Raw genomic sequence first — 16110 nt, 5'->3', positions numbered from 1 at the left:
GTTCCAGGGCCTGGAGTCTGGGAAGGTGGGGGGACTTACAAGCATATCTTTTGATTTTAAAAAGTACATGCTCAAATTCTCTCAGCAAAACTACATGCGCCAAACAGCAGGTGCAATTGTGCATGTGTAGTTTTTCGAGGATAATTTTTAAAGCAAATTTACACGTGGATGTTTCCTTTGAAAATTGGTGTAACTTGGGCGCCTAACAGCCTGTTATAAAATTACCCCCTTGTGTCTTTCCTCCACCTTTCCTTTCTCTCTCCCCCTTATCCATGAACTCCCTTTTCATGCTGGTCTTTCTCTGTCCCGGCTTTGCTTTTCTCTCCCTTTTGTCTGTCTCTCTCTCATATCTCCTCTCCCACTCCTATCTGACCCAACTGCACGCATTGTTTCAATGCATAACAGCTGATTTCCAGTGCTGCTGTCAGAGAAACATACAGTGCCAGTACTGCCAAAAAAAACAATCCTACAGCAACTCAGCTTTTTATAAGCTCTGCCGAGGTGACTGTGTGCAAGGGGAACCCCCTTAAGGTTAGTTCCAAATTGAGTTATATCATTTTCCTTACCTGTGTGGTTGGATTTATTACAACATGAGTGCATTTTGCTTCGTACTCTGGACGAGGATGTTCTTCCTGTTCTAAGAACTCAGAGGTATCCCAGTTGTATTCCAGCTCAGCCTGCTTCCGTTTCCACAACTCCAGGAACACTGTAACTGGTAAAAAGACAGCAAACAGGGCTCACAGAGATGAATGTATGCTTTTGGTGATGTCGCTAAACAATTGTTTGGGCACTTGGTAATGGTTGGTAATGGTTTCCGGGTGGAAGAGGCAAAAGAAAGGCTCTGAAAGAGCGCAGTGATGTGTTGGAGGAGCTTCTTGGGAGCACCTGGCAGCCCCTTGATAAATTATTTTATGAAAAGAAAGTCTCTCTCTAAATGGAGTAGAGCTGGCCAGAGCTGGCAGCATATCACTGAGCACATGAAAAAAACAAAAGCAGGATTCAGTCATTTCTTTATGATAGCCACAAAATGTTGAGGGTACACAAAAGACGTGCATACATGGCCTCCACAATCAGCCAATGTGATGCATGTAATAAGTCATGTGCCAGAAACATTGCGGTTACTGTACTGTGTTCTCATCAACCTGAGACTGCATGGACCCAAATATATTTGCCTCTATTTTGTGACTCTCCAGTACATTTTGCAAAAAGGTTTTTGGTTTTGCATATAACTACATCTCAGAGTTATGTATAAATAATCCTTTAAAACCTAGTGCCAGAGGTGAGCAGGTGTTAGTCCTACCAAACCAGAGATGTGCAACTTTTCAAGGAAAGCAAGCCACTTTTAACTTTTTCAGAACACAAAAGTTTTTTGAGAGCTGCAATGCATATACAATTGGCAGGGCTGGATTTACTATTAAGTAGAGTAGGCACATGTCTAGGGGTGCCTGCTCTATGGGTTGTTGGGGGGGCGGGGGGAGAATACACAGAGGGAGAGGGAAGAGCACTACGCTGAAGGGGTGCCTGCTCTGTGGCAAAAATAAGTCTGCTCCCGAACAGTCTCCAAATTTAGGAAAGGGACCCCCATCCAACTGGGATTAAAATTTGGATGGGCATGCAACAGTAGCTGTGGCAAGATGTAAATGAGCCCAGGGTCTGCTCCTCTATCACATGGGTTTCCAGGGAAACCAGAATGGGAGGAGGGAGCAGAGCCACTGTGGGGCATATGAACAGAGGCAGGGCTTATAGACAGCAGACTAGCTTACATCCTCTTGCCACTGTTGCTCTCTCCTAGCTGCTGATGCTAGGGATTGCTGAGATAAGTGGTGAACCCTCAGACAGACCTCCCCCATCCGCAGCACAGAGTTTTTCAAGTGATCCCCTGTCTAAGAGTGGGGGTGCTGTAAATTCAGCTCTGCCAATAGGAATAACATGGCATCAACAGGAGAAGGAAATGCATCTCAAATGTACCAATTCCTTTTGTATGTTACGTTACCCTTATATCCCTTAAATTAACACACACACAAGATACTGAAATACCTTAAATTAAATCCATTACCCTAAAACAAGGAAATGGTAAGATCCTGTCCATCCCTGCTGAGAGGCTGTAAATATTTTAGTTCAGTATCAGGCTCCAGTTTCCTGGAATAAGCTTCCAGAATTAATACAAAAAGAAAGTTGTGTAAAATCTTTCAGGAAGCTTTGGAAGGCTTTCTTTGTTGGAAGCTTTTAAATTGATTTATAATCTTTTCAGCAATATTTTAGAACTTCTCATAAAGGAAATAGCTTTAGCAAGAGGTGATAAATCTTACTCTTCTGATGCTAGTGAAGTCAATGGGTTAGAAACTAATGGCGCCAACGAGCCTTAGTAAGCTGTGCACTCATTATAGAGTCAATACTGATTTGGTAGTCGTTATGGAAGCAATGCTGATTTAGTAGCTATTGGTAACTTTGAGATTGCTCTTATCTCAGGGGTTGTGTTCTCTTTACAATATGTCTCATCCTTGTTCTATATGTTTATTGGTGTTTTATGTATATTTTATTATGAATGTTCTGATGTGAGCTGTTTGGATTCTGGGTTTAGCGAGCTACAAAAACCTTTAAATAAATAAATAAATAAATACATTAGGATCCTAGAGAGTTTCCAGAGACTTCTCCTGGAAAGTTGAGAGTTACCAAGATCAACAATGCCTGCAAATAGGAGGCATCGTAGCATTGGCAAATCTGAGATGTTATGTTATGCTATTGTAGGTTATATTTGTATACTGCCTTCTTAGACACAGTCCAACTGAAAGCATGAAAATAATAACATAAATAGCAATATATCATAAAAATAGCACATAAAAAATACAGCAAGCATTATATGTTATAAAATAATACATGGACATTGACTATTGTAATTCCTTGCTTTTGGGAATTCCCTCTACTCATATTAGAGACGTATAGCTACTGCAGAATTTGGTGGCCAGAGTTTTAATGGGCTCTTCAAGATGCAATTATATTTCACAGATGCTTCAGGAGCTTCATTTTCTTCTAGTCCACTTCAGAGTACAATATAAAGTATTGATGTTAATATACAGAATCATTTATAATTCTGATATGGTGTGGCTTGGTGCCAGTCTACATTTATATACTCCCCAGCACTGCTTACTTTTAGCCAATCATGGTTTACTTGACACACCATCAATACATTATTCTCACTTAGGGATAGTGCATGATAGGGCAATATTGATAGCAGGCCCCAGACACTCGAATACCATGCCTGAATCACTTCACACCCTAGTTGACCTAAAAGAGTTTAAAAAATTACTAAAAATGTGGCTTTTTAAATATGCCTTTGATAGGATAAAATCTGCAGAGAACTGACAGGATTTGTTAACTCTTCATAATTTAAATTGCCTCAATGTGAAGGTATGTAAAAGCGGGTCAGAGCTGAGGCGATGGTCAATTTTTGAGAATTTTCTGATTGGGGGTCAGAGTCCTTTTGTTTTGATTTGTAAATTTTGATGATTATGCATGTTTTATTGTATGCTGCCATGATCTATGGAGTGTGCGGCTAAGACATTCTTCTAAAAAAATAAAAAAATAAATACGTCAGAAATATAAACACATCATAGTAGCATACTCGTGTTTCTCCGATAATAAGTCAGGTCTTATATTTAATTTTTGCTCTGAAAAACAGGTTAGGGCTTATTTTGGGGGATGTCTTTTTTTTTTTCCATGATTGGTGAATGAGGACAAGGCTAAGCCCGCCTCCTCTTTCATTCACCAATCAGATTCAATTTTCGGCTGAACCTTTTGGTTTGGTCTTCGTTATTGGCCCAACGCGGGAAATTTCATTTTCCCATGGTTTGGGCTGATTTTATTTTGGCTGCCCCCCGAAATGATACCCGAAACTGCCCCAACCCTTCTGATTTTATTAATTAAAACTGGGTTTGCACGGTAAAAACCCCCCACAAAATAATCCCCCAAACCCACCCCAACCCTCCAAATTTACTTCATTGCAACCCCCCCAAAACTTGCCAAAATTCCCTGGTGGTCCAGCAGGGGTCCAATGGCACCGATAGCCTGTCACATGGAAAGGGCGAAGGGCTATCGGCATCAATTTGATTACTGGCAGCCAACGGCCCGAGAGTGGGAGATCGCTTCTGGGACCCCCGCTGGACCACCAGGGAATTTTGGCAAGTTTTGGGGGGTTGCAATGAAGTAAATTTGGAGGGTTGGGTGGGTTTATTTTTTTTTTTTGTTTTTTTTACAACCCCCCATCTGCCTGCCCGGGTTTCAGGCCCCCCCGGGACTTTCAGTAAGTCTTTGGGGGGGGGGGTCGGGCAAGTCTTGGGGTGCAAGTGCGCTGCACTGGTACACCTGTAACTAGGGCTTATTTTTGGAGTAGGGCTTATATTTCAAGCCCAACTCCAAAAATCCTGAAAATCAAGCTAGGGCTTATTTTCAGGGTAGGGTTTATTATCGGAGAAACACGGTAGTACGTGGCGGCAGAGACCAAAATTGTCCATCCAGTTTACCTAGGAAGGCATTTAAGGCTGTAACTGCTGCTCCGTGCAGGTTACCATAAGAGTAAGGTTATTGGCTGCCAGACCTCCCCCTCACTATTTTATATATTCATTTCCTCTTGCAGTGCACTGAGGGCCAATCTGGCTATAGAAACACAAGAGGATATTGCCCTTGTCCTACTGCCATCATGAGTGAGCTTGATTAAACTTTGTTGAAGTAATGTAAATAGAAAAATACAATAAACATTAATAACTAGAGCCATAGCTTGAACCTCCTGCACTCTCACTGAGGCAAAACAGAGCTGCTTCTCCAACTATTTAAACATTAATAAAACAAAATGGCGGGGGAAATCAAGATGGCCACTGCCTAACAGACGGATTCCAGAGCTGCTCCTGAAGGAATCCCCCTTTTTCCTTTGAACTTTGCCTAAATTTCTTTCTTGAATGGGGAAGTGGAAAGGAGCTATCAGGCAGGGTAAGACGGCTGAATTGCTGATCCCCCTTTGCCAAACAACAATGCTGGAACTCTTTCCTACTCATAGTATGGCGGTCGTTGCTGGCTTGGCTTACTTTGGAGATACCAGCCTGTCAGCGGTGGATGTTTCTCTTAGCTCCAACCACTGTTCCACTCCGCGTCCTCCTGCTGGAACTGCAGCCCATGTTGATGCTTCTGTTGAAGAGCTTGGGATTTCGGACAGCTCCATTTCTTCTTCTGGCTCTGCTTTTCCCAGTCTGTCGATACAGTTGCAGCATCGGGATTTGGTTGGTGAGCCTCGAGACACACAGCTGGCTGCAGAGGGGTTAGTCCCGCAACTTTCCTCATCGGCTGGAACAACTGCAGCTGGTCTGGCAGATTCTGTTTCGCCTTTTAGGGCTCCTTTAACAGCTCTACAAGTTCCTGAACCTTTTGTTAAACCTGTGGTTATTACTCTGGACAGCCTTTGGACCTTTATAGTGTCAGTCAATTAATCAGTTTCATCTTTGGTTTCTCTGACTACTGATTTGCACAAGAAGTTTCAATCTCATGAATCTCATTTAACTTCTCTGGAACAGAAGGTGTCTGAGGGAGAAACATCTATAGTAAAGGTTCAAGATGTTCAGGTTAATATTATCAAAGATTTATTCTCTACTTCTCATAGTATTGAGAACATCGAGAACTCTCTCAGATCTTTAAATCTGAGAATACTTAGTTTTCCATGGATTCCTCTTAGTATTCCTTCTGACCTCTTTTCTGTTTATTTGAAAGAAGTATTAAAGATCCCAGAGAATGCACTTCCTCCTATAGAGAAGGTCTTTTTCCTTCCAGTTCCATGATGTAATGGATGTTCCCTCCAATTTAACAGATTTCCTTGAAAATTCTGATGAAGAAAATGTGATTGATTGTGCTATATTATTGGTAACCTTTGTCTTTATGCAAGACCATAATAACATCTTTGGTCTATACTTTTAATAAAGATGTTTTGTTTAGAGGTCAAAAGATTTGGATGCTTCCTGACCTATCCAGAGCAACATAGGAATGAAGAAAAACATTTTAACCGTGAAAGATGCTGTTCTTTCTTTAGGAGCCTCATGTATTATTTGTTATCCTTGCAAACGTGTGTTAACATTTGATACTGCTAGATTTACTTTTTTTTGATCCTAGTCAGTTAAAAACTTTTTTGGATGCCAGACAAGGGGTTATGGTTTTTTCTTCCCCCTGCCAATGTGGATATTGTTTGATAGGGTAGTACTCTGTTTTGCAGCTTCCATCCTTACTATGGTTGTACTTTGATTTGTCTTATAGCCTTTCCCCAGAGTTATTTTCTTGTCACCCCCCTTTTTTTATTGAGGTCTAATCAGGCAATCTACACTGATACAATCTTTTCTTTTACTGCTTTACTTATTGCTGTATTGCTTATTATGTAAATTGTCTATGTTTGTTTGTCAAATATTTTATATATATTTGATTGAAAATATAAAGAGTTAAAAAAAATAATACAAAATGATTCTCGTACTACCCACTAACCCACTCTGCATCCCCAAATTATTAACAAAAACCCATGATTACTCCCAAAGGATTCTATACAGAGTATGTGTGACTGTATATATGGAGAAAACATTCTTCTGTTGATCTGCTATGCAATGCCATGTGTTAGTGATCTGGCAGGAAAGTAACTCTCGGTCTTACCACCATAGAAAAACATTCTGTTCGGCTCACCCTGCATGTTTATTCAGAAAGGAAGGCTACATACTTAAAAGCATGGCTCTTACTTATGGATATGTTCTCTGTCTAGGTTGTGTGCTTCTCATTAATGCCCTGTGCTCACTTGGATGAAGTGATACTTCACAGCTTCAACGAGGTAATCTTTGCAGGCACTGCTGTTTTTAAACCAGCATCTCTTCTTCAATCCTCTGCACCAAATATTCCCTTGAAAGTAGAAGTGGCCATTCATGTTCCATCAGAGAGGCCTTATGTTCCTGTCACACTTTTGTGTCGTGGTTTACTCAAGCAATCACTGCTTCAAACTCCATTTCCTCTGAACCTGACAAAGTCCTCACTGGCAATGCTGTATGTAGTTGCCACCTGCCCCTTATTTAGCTCTAATCCATGTCAACTGCAATGCCAAGATCAGGAATAACGTCATCTTTAACAGAATTACTGTCTTTCTCTGAATCCTCATCCTTTTCTCTGTCTGAGGATTTTTCCATTTCAACCACAATACTGTCCTCATATTTTTTAGCCAATGGAGGCCTTTTTCTCAGCCACTTTTTTCCCCTCTTTGATGCGTTTCTGTAATCCTCCATGCAACTTATCAATTGAGATTCGGCACAAGCACTGATCTTTTGAGCTGCCAGAGAAGTCATTCTGCACCAGGTCCAGATTCCTCTCATACTTACACGTCCTCTTGCCCAATTCCTGTTCTAGCGAGACAGTGCTGAACAGAGGAGTGGTATGTGCTGGACTATAGTCAAACTGGTCAATCATGTTGTTGGTATCTCTTTGCCACAGCATCATATTAACTGGCCTTTCTGCTGCCAACACTATGGCAGAATCCAGGCAAATCTTACACAAGCTGCCATGGACCTGGAAGAGCTGTACTGGGTCATATTTTAATATTCTTATAGTGCTCCCTGTGGCACTCAGCCAATGAATATGCTCTTGTGGGACAAAGGAAGCAGCTCCAGAGTTTTGACAAGATGCCAGACAGCAGGAGATTTCTGGATCTATATGCATGGGCTGAGGACAGATGCAAAACAAAACAAACTCACAGGGTCATTTTTCAAAACACAATGGGCCATTATTGCATGCGATACTGCCCTAATGCACATGATAATGACTGCATTGCGAGGTTAAAATTAAAATGAGGGAAAGGGGAGGGGTTAGGGCAGGGTTAACAACATTTTGGGCCCAGTAGTGCTGCGGGCGATAATGTTTTACACATTATCGCCGGCAGCTACACCTTTTGCAGAAGTGCTATGGGGCTATAATGTGCGCCGCAACCGCGATGCAGCTGGGTGCACACTATCATTCTCCCCACCCCTTTTCTGGCTGTGGCTCTTCATTCCGCTATATTTATAGCAGAATGAAAAATCTAGGCCTAAAGGATTTCCCATGTGGCCTTAAAGGTCTATTCAGAACTCTTAGTAAGAAACCAAAACATTAGCTCTGAAGAACTGGGAGAGAGGAGATGCTTACTCACGAAGAATAGAAACAATAACTGAACATGCTTTTTTTTCTGTTATTTAAAGCAGAAAAAAATTATGTGTGGTTATTGGTTTTCATGTATTGCTGGGATAGAATAATTTTGCAGATATTTACCAAATATCTGCAGCCTATCTACTTCAACACCACATACAAACCAGTGGTAACATCAGCCTGGTGTATGGAGAATCTTTTTACAATAACGGTGTTCCCCACTATAGAGGGTTCATTGCAACTTCTACAAGACCCCTTAAACGGAACTCACACCCCTCCCCCCTCCACTCCTATAAAGAGGACGGCGGTAGCTACAGTAAAACAGCAATTCATAGAGGGCTAGACACTGAAAAGATGTGACCCTTCACAGGAGTTTTCTGGGACAGTTATAGAAACCCCAGGAGACTTCACTGATTCTTTTTAGGTCCTGGTTCATCTTAAGCCATATCTCAGCTTATTGCATTATTGGAACATGCTCGATTATCCTACTCCTTGCAATTTATAACACAGGGGTCAAAAGTAGAAGTGCCATGGACCTTTATGTGCAGTCACAATGTTACCTCTCTCCTCTCCTCCAATTAGATCATATAACCCAGCCATCTCAGAGACAGTACTCAGAGGGCGCCACAGAGTATGAGTGCACCCTGATTTATATCTGTAGGCATTGCTATTATGGGATGGCTGCAATTCCCTCTCATACAAGGGCTGCAAATACTGCTTCCTCCACGGAGTGACTAGGTATCTGCAAATTTTTTTTTTTGTGTGAGCAACAATTTTTTTAAACAACAATTTTTTAGCACCAGTATTAGCGTAGGATTTCTATATATAGCACAAAGAAAAATGCATGTGAGCAGCCATGTAAAACCTGTGAGCGATGCTCCGAAATGTATGAGCAATCGCTCTCACGCCCAGCATAGAGTGAGCTATGCCTCCACAGCATCCACAAATCCTGTCAGCTCAATGAGCAAAAGCTGGATTTGAGAATCAAACCTGAATTCTGCACAGCAGTATTATACATTGCCAATGGTCCAGGTCAGGCTCTACTAATTTCAGTGAAAACCAAACACAATTTTCCTGCAACCAGCCATAAATGTGACAACCATGTGAAGGCTGTCTCTTTGATGAATATATTTTAAAATATTTCTTTTTGTAGTTTAGTTAAAAAAAACAAACCTGGCAAAAATTAAATATACCCATTGATAATCATTAAGGTTGAACAATGAGAAGCATTGTTATTTCTTCTTGCTATTTTAAAACCCCAGTTGTGTGAAGCCCATGCTGAGATGTGATGCAATCCTTCTACTTAGTGTTTTGAGATTTACAAAATTACTGTTGTACTAATTAGTATAATGGCATTTGACATTCGGCAGACTAGAATTTCCTTTCTATAGAATGAGCCATCTCGGAATGTTAAGCAGATAACTGCATTGCTTAAATGGTGTATACATTTTGCCACATTCTCTTACTGAAATAGTGTACTTTTGGCTATAACTGAATGTTAATGATTTGCAAAAGAATAAAAGGGAAGTTAGCTTACCCCATATTCCCATGAATACTGCAAACACTAGTGTTCCAAAGCTGTCAAATATACACAATTTCTGTAAAACATTCAAAACATTTTTTTTGTAATGAGGATTGGTTCTGGTTTTCTCAACACAAAACAAGGAAAACATAATGAGCACCCTGATTTTATATTGCTATCTTTTTTGCATCCTATTTGGTTTAATGTATGCAACTTCAAAGAGACTGCAGTAGATTTCCAGCATACTATTCATATGATTTGTACAGGCAATGCCTTCTAATGGTGAGTGCATCACTGAGCAGCAGCATTTTGTATAGGGAAGATTTTCAGTGTCAGCATCTGAACAAGTAATATTTGAATCAACACACAAATAAAAGTGGGCTTTGATATATTATTGGTACCATTTGTGGCAGCAGACAACTTGATTTAGCATCAGTTTGTGGATCTCGATAAATCAAGTCCATACAGGAAAGATTCAAACAAGAAGTCAACTTCTGGTATCACACAAGTATTCTTTGGCTGTCTAAACTGAAAGCCTCTGCTGGCAGTGACACTTTCCATTTCTGTTTTTTTTTGCTCAGGTCAAGTTATAATTGCCTACGTTTCTCCAAAAAGCTATTTGCTATAACAGTGTGATTTGTTTGATTCCCAATTCAGATTTTTACTGTTTGTTTATGTAACTGACATTCATGCCAAGCCTTCTGATTTAGGTGGGAGACTGAAATCCAGGCCTATTGCCTAAGCCTTGATATCTTTTGATTCTCCATATGGTGCAGGAGAGAACAGACAACATGAATTCAGTGTTCACTTCTCCTCTGCTCTGGAGAAAAAGGCAGCACAAGGCAGAGATTCAACTTTCTCTGGCCTGTTGGTACAGAGAAAGGAGGAGGGTAGGGATGATCCTTGTGGGAAGATAGAATGACACAAAAGGAGAGGAAGCAGGGGTAAAGAAGGTGAGGGGAGGAAAGATACAGGTAGAGGGGGGTGGGGAGAGGAGAAAAAGAGACTCATAGGTTTCCTGTGCATGGGCAGTCTATCCTCCCAATATCCAAACTGGGCACTGCTGGGGCTTGTGGTGCTGTCAGCTATAAACTGGGATTGCCAATTGGCCACTATGTGGCCAGCCTGGTGGGTTTTCGTCAAGGGAGGCTAGTACAACCAGAAAACCGCCCAATGTAAATGCCAGTTTTCTGTTGATTGCCAGCCTCTAGAGTCCAGACTGGCACAGACTCCCCAGCTCCCTTTCCACTGCAGACCTTTTATCTTTAATTAATCAGGGGCTGGTCTGAGGACCGAATGTTGCAGAGGCAACAGAAGATTTAGGCTATGAAGGCATGCAGGGCCAAGGATGGAGTCAGTTTGTGCTCCTATCCCAGGCTCTGTGGTGTCCCTGGATATACATACCTTCATAACCTACATTTTCTATTGCTGACACTCTGATCAGGCCTTGGACTAACCCTGAGCAAAGAATAAAAGGCCAATGGGGGAAAGGACGTTATGGGGGAGGAGAGTGCAATAGCTGGCCAGTTTTGTTTTATGTTAAAGTTGGCAACAATATCATAGCCAGAAATAGAATGAGTAAAAGTAAAGCGAGCCCTTCTCCATCATTGTTCTTTTCCTATTACACCTTTACAACCCTCCCCTATGTATACCTGAGGGGCAGCAGTCAAATAAGGGAGCACCAAATCTTATTTTCTTTGTCCTATAACTCTCTCATTCTTCTTTGAGCTTCCAGCTCAGTTAGAATTAACACATTGCCATGAGCCCTCCTTGGAAACTATTTTAATTTTTTCTCTATTTTTAATTCCCTCCCATCTAGCCAAGCTATTTCAATGCTACTTCTCTGACTGAGAGGCATGGACTACGATTTTTTTTAAGAACGAAGCACCAGTCTGCTATTTAGAGTCTTGGTAGGTGCTGCGATTGTACAATGGTTAGGATTCCATCCCCAGTGGGTCTGTGAATGTCATCTCAACTTGTGAGTCCCAGCAAGTGTGTAACAATTACAATACTTATCTTGCTGTGAAAACAAGGATTCTCTAGATCCATAACTGTGACAATCTTGCATGCGGTTTTGGGACTCAGTGAAAATGAATGAATATGGACAGAGATACTGAACACTGAAATTTCGTCTTTGGCACTTGATTCCAAAGATCCTGTTTATGAGAGTCCTACAAACATAATCCAAATATGAATTTTCATATTTAGAGTTTAATTTTATAGGCATAGTTAGTAAATAGATCCCATTTAGATTACTCATTGCATCATTAAAATCAGCTTGCTAAAGCACTTTAATAATAAGCAATCACAGGCAGATTTTATTGCAGCTTAGTGAATCAGCCTCTCAGGTTCTTAGTGATGAGAAATTGCTGAGTAATCAAAGCTTTGTAAAATGCTAAATTCTAATATCTCCTCGGGAATGAAATACAAATCACAAAAATGTTTGCTAGTATTTCTGCTTTAACAGAAACTCTGCCTAACCCTGTGAAAGTTAAGACCCTGGTGACACTTTTCCTAAAAGCAGAGATTAGTCCTGGTGTCATGGTTGTATAATGTGGCCTGACAATAATATTCTCTGTACAAATGGAGTTAAGTTACAAGAACTCTATTTCTGGATGATAATAGCACATTATGGACACAAGCCCTATAAATACGAATGAGAAAAGATAAATTATATAATAATAATAATAATAATAATAATAATAAATAAGGAATTTACCTTTGATGATTCACAGGTGATATTGAGACGCCAGTATGTACATCCTTTATCACATTGAGGACACATTATTATGTTACCACCAATGTTAACATCACACACCTCTTTGCTTAATGAAAAATAGAGAACAGTTCAAAGTTATCTTTCTTATAATGAACATTTTCTTCATGCTTCTACACTACTTTGCATTCTCACTCTTTATATTTCATTGCCTCAGTGTCTTATTGCTATTATTTATTTATTTATTTTTTGATTTATAAACTGCCTCTTTTCCATTGGGCTACAAGGCGATGCTAAGTTCTGTAGTATACATGACAATGTGGAAGAAGTCAGATGATCAATACTGAAAATCAGTGGGAGAGAAAAAACGTTACATGCTGACACACATTACACAGGTCCAGTACTATAACCTAGGCTTATCAGCTTGCTCCACTTTTTCAAGACAGATTGATATGGCCCTAGCTTTACCCCATTGAATTCACTGATTTTTAGTTCTGAATTTCCTAAGAGAAGCAGGCCTACACTGCATGTAAAGAAAACCAAAATTTGATCAGCCTATCCTGAAAAAGAGAGCTAGTAACTGACTTGAGCAGACTACAGAAATGCTTTCAATATTGCTCTATGGTCAATCAGCACATGACTTCATAACACTAATATCTCTGGCTCTTTCCCCCAGAAACTAGACCTATTTCTACCACTTAAGCAGAACTAGAAAAGGCAGAGAGGAGGGCAACAAAAGTAAAGTGGATGGAATGATTCCCTTATGAAGAAAAGGAAATTAGGTCTCTTCAGCTTGGAGGAGAGATGACAGAGATGCAAATAATACGAGTTTTTACAGTCCTAAGAGCATAAGAACATAAGAAATTGCCAAACTGGTTCAGACCAAGGGTCCATCAAGCCCAGCATCCTATTTTCAACAGAGGCCAAAACCAGGCCACAAGAACCTGGCAATTACCCAAACACTAAGAAGATCCCATGCTACTGATGCAATTAATAGCAGTGGCTATTCTCTAAGACAATTTGATTAATAGCAGTTAATGGACTTCTCCTCTATGAACTTATCTAAACCTTTTTTAAACCCAGCTACACTAAGTTCACTAACCACATCCTCTGGCAATAAATTCCAGAGCTTAATTGTGCGTTGAGTGAAAAAGAATTTTCTCTGATTAGTTTTAAATGTGCTACTTGCTAACTCATGGAGTGCCCCCTAGTCCTTCTATTATCCGAAAGAATAAATAACTGATTCACATCTACCCATTCTAGACCTCTCATGATTTTAAAGACCTCTATCATATCCCCCGTCTCTTCTCATTCCCACTACTAGTTCTTTCCTCATAGGGGGGCTGTTCCATCCCCTTTATCATTTTGGTCGCCCTTCTCTGTACCTTCTCCATCGCAACTATATCTTTTTTGAGATACGGTGACCAGAATTGCACACAGTACTCAAGGTGTGGTCTCACCATGGAGTGATACAGAGGCATTATGAGATTTTCCATTTTATTCACCATTCGCTTCCTAATAATTCCTAACATTCTGTTTGCTTTTTTGACTGCTGCAGCACACTGAGCTGATGATTTCAATGTATTATCCACTATGACGCCTAGTTCTTTTTTCTGGGTGGCAGCTCTTAATATAGAATCTTACATTGTGTAACTACAGCATGGATTATTTTTCCCTATATGTATCACTTTGTAATTGTCCACATTAAATTTAATCTGCTATTTGGATGCCCAATCTTCCAGTCTCAGAAGGTCCTCCTGCAATTTATCAAAATCCGCTTGTGATTTAACTACTCTGAATAATTTTATATCATCTGCAAATTTGATTACCTCACTCATCTTATTCCTTTCCAGATCATTTATAAATAAATTGTAAAGTACCAGTCCAAGTACAGATCCCTGAGGCACTCCACTGTTTACCCTTTTCCACTGAGAAAATTGACCATTTAATCCTACTCTCTATTTCCTGTCTTTCAACAAGTTTGTAATCCATGAAAGGACACTGCCTCCTATCCTATGACTTTTTAGTTTCCTTAGAAGCCTCCCATGATGGTTTTTGTCAAATGCCTTCTGAAAATCCAAATACACTACATCTACTGGCTCATCTTTTTCCACATGTTTATTAACCCCTTCAAAAAGATGAAGCAGATTTGTGAGACAAGACTTGCCTAGGGTAAATCCATGCTAACTGTGTTCCATTAAAACATGTCTTTCTATATGCTCTACGATTTTGATCTTTAGAATAGTTTCCACTATTTTTCTTGGCACTGAAGTCAGGCTCACTGGTCTATAGTTTCCTGGATCGCCCCTGGAGCCCTTTTTAAATATTGGGGTTACATTGGCCACCCTCCATGCCCTCCCTGCCTCAACTCCATCACCTGGAATGTTTCTTTATAGTATGCATAAAAATATGCACACAATTGTTACTACATGTACTTTTATGCATACAACCCCAAGCAATTTTCAAAAGCCTATTCATGTGCAAAATTCCTTCTGAAATTCAGCTATAAAAGAAAAAAAACCCTAAATAAATGAAAGCAAATCATACTAACCATTCTGCCATCAAGTCAGTGACATGTTAATTCAATGTGATCGAGAAGCAAATCACAGAAAATCAGCTTTCAACCTCTACATAAAAGTGGAGTTTCCCTAATGTATGCAGGGTTATCAACTGGCCTCACTTCACTCATTTTGATCTCTAAACTCTGCTCTAGTGACCCTACTCTCAAGCATAGTCACTGCCTTGACCTAGACCTTTCTTCCAACTGCTGTCTCCTCATAGGTCTCCCAGATGCCATCTCTCTTCACTAAACTCCATCCAAAATTCAGCTGTGCAATTTATCTTCCGCCAAAGTCTCTAAACTGATACAACCTCTCTTCTCAAGTCACTATATTGGCTCCCTATCCATTCCCACTACTGTTCAAACTCCTTTTACTCACCAACAAGTAGGGATGTGTATTCGTTTGCAATGAAATAGGAAATAAAGACGATATTTTCTATTTCCTTGCATTTTTTTGGGGGGGGGGGGGGGGGCTGACGAAACAAAAGGAAAATCCACAAAATTTTATGTGGTTTTCCTATCGTTTTTCTTGGGGGGGGGGGGGGAGAAAGGGCACATTAAAAAAAAACAAACAACCCAAACCCACCCCAACCTTTCAAATTTAATAAATTGCAAACCCCCACCATCCTGACCCCCCCCAAGACTTGCCTGACTCCCCCCAAGACTTTCTGAAAGTCCCTGGTGGTCTAGCGGGGGTCCCGGGAGTGATCTCCCCCCCTCGGGCCATCGGCTGCCAGTAATCAAAATGGCGATGGCGGCTCTTTGCCCTTACCATGTGACAGGGGCTACCAGTGCCATTGGTTGGCCCCTGTCACATGGTAGGAGCAATGGATGGCCTAGTGGTTAGAGCAGTGGGCTACGAACCAGGAGACCAGGGTTTAAGTCCTGCTGTTACTCCTTGTGACCTTGAGCAAGTCACTTTACCCTCCATTGCCTCAGGTACAAAACAGATTGTAAACCCTCTGGGGATATGGAAATACCTACAGTACCTGAATGTAAACTGATGTGATATCTCAGATCGAATGTTGGTATATAAAAAATAATAAATAAAAAACAAATGTTTGCACATTCATGCAAATGTCTTTGATGACCATTTTAACGTGCACATGAAGGCTTTCCTGCATAGCA

General features: G+C 40.5%; 1 protein-coding gene across 4 annotated transcripts in view; it reads right to left on the bottom strand.

The window, feature by feature from the left end:
• The window catches only part of ANO6 (anoctamin 6), a 220623-nt gene that overhangs the window by 77703 nt on the left and 126810 nt on the right, over positions 1–16110 (bottom strand). For all 4 annotated transcript variants that reach the window (XM_029615974.1, XM_029615973.1, XM_029615975.1 and 1 more), the window contains 3 exons: positions 12426–12531; positions 9722–9782; positions 567–712 (listed from right to left, as the gene is read on the bottom strand). In XM_029615974.1, coding sequence (XP_029471834.1) covers positions 567–712; positions 9722–9782; positions 12426–12531 — 313 coding nt within the window. The remainder of the gene's footprint in view (positions 1–566; positions 713–9721; positions 9783–12425; positions 12532–16110) is intronic.

This window comes from Rhinatrema bivittatum, chromosome 9 (genome assembly GCF_901001135.1).
Source record: "Rhinatrema bivittatum chromosome 9, aRhiBiv1.1, whole genome shotgun sequence".
Taxonomy (NCBI): Eukaryota; Metazoa; Chordata; class Amphibia; order Gymnophiona; family Rhinatrematidae; genus Rhinatrema; species Rhinatrema bivittatum.
Note: the sequence above shows the minus strand (reverse complement) of the source record. Positions and strands in the feature narration are given on the sequence as shown.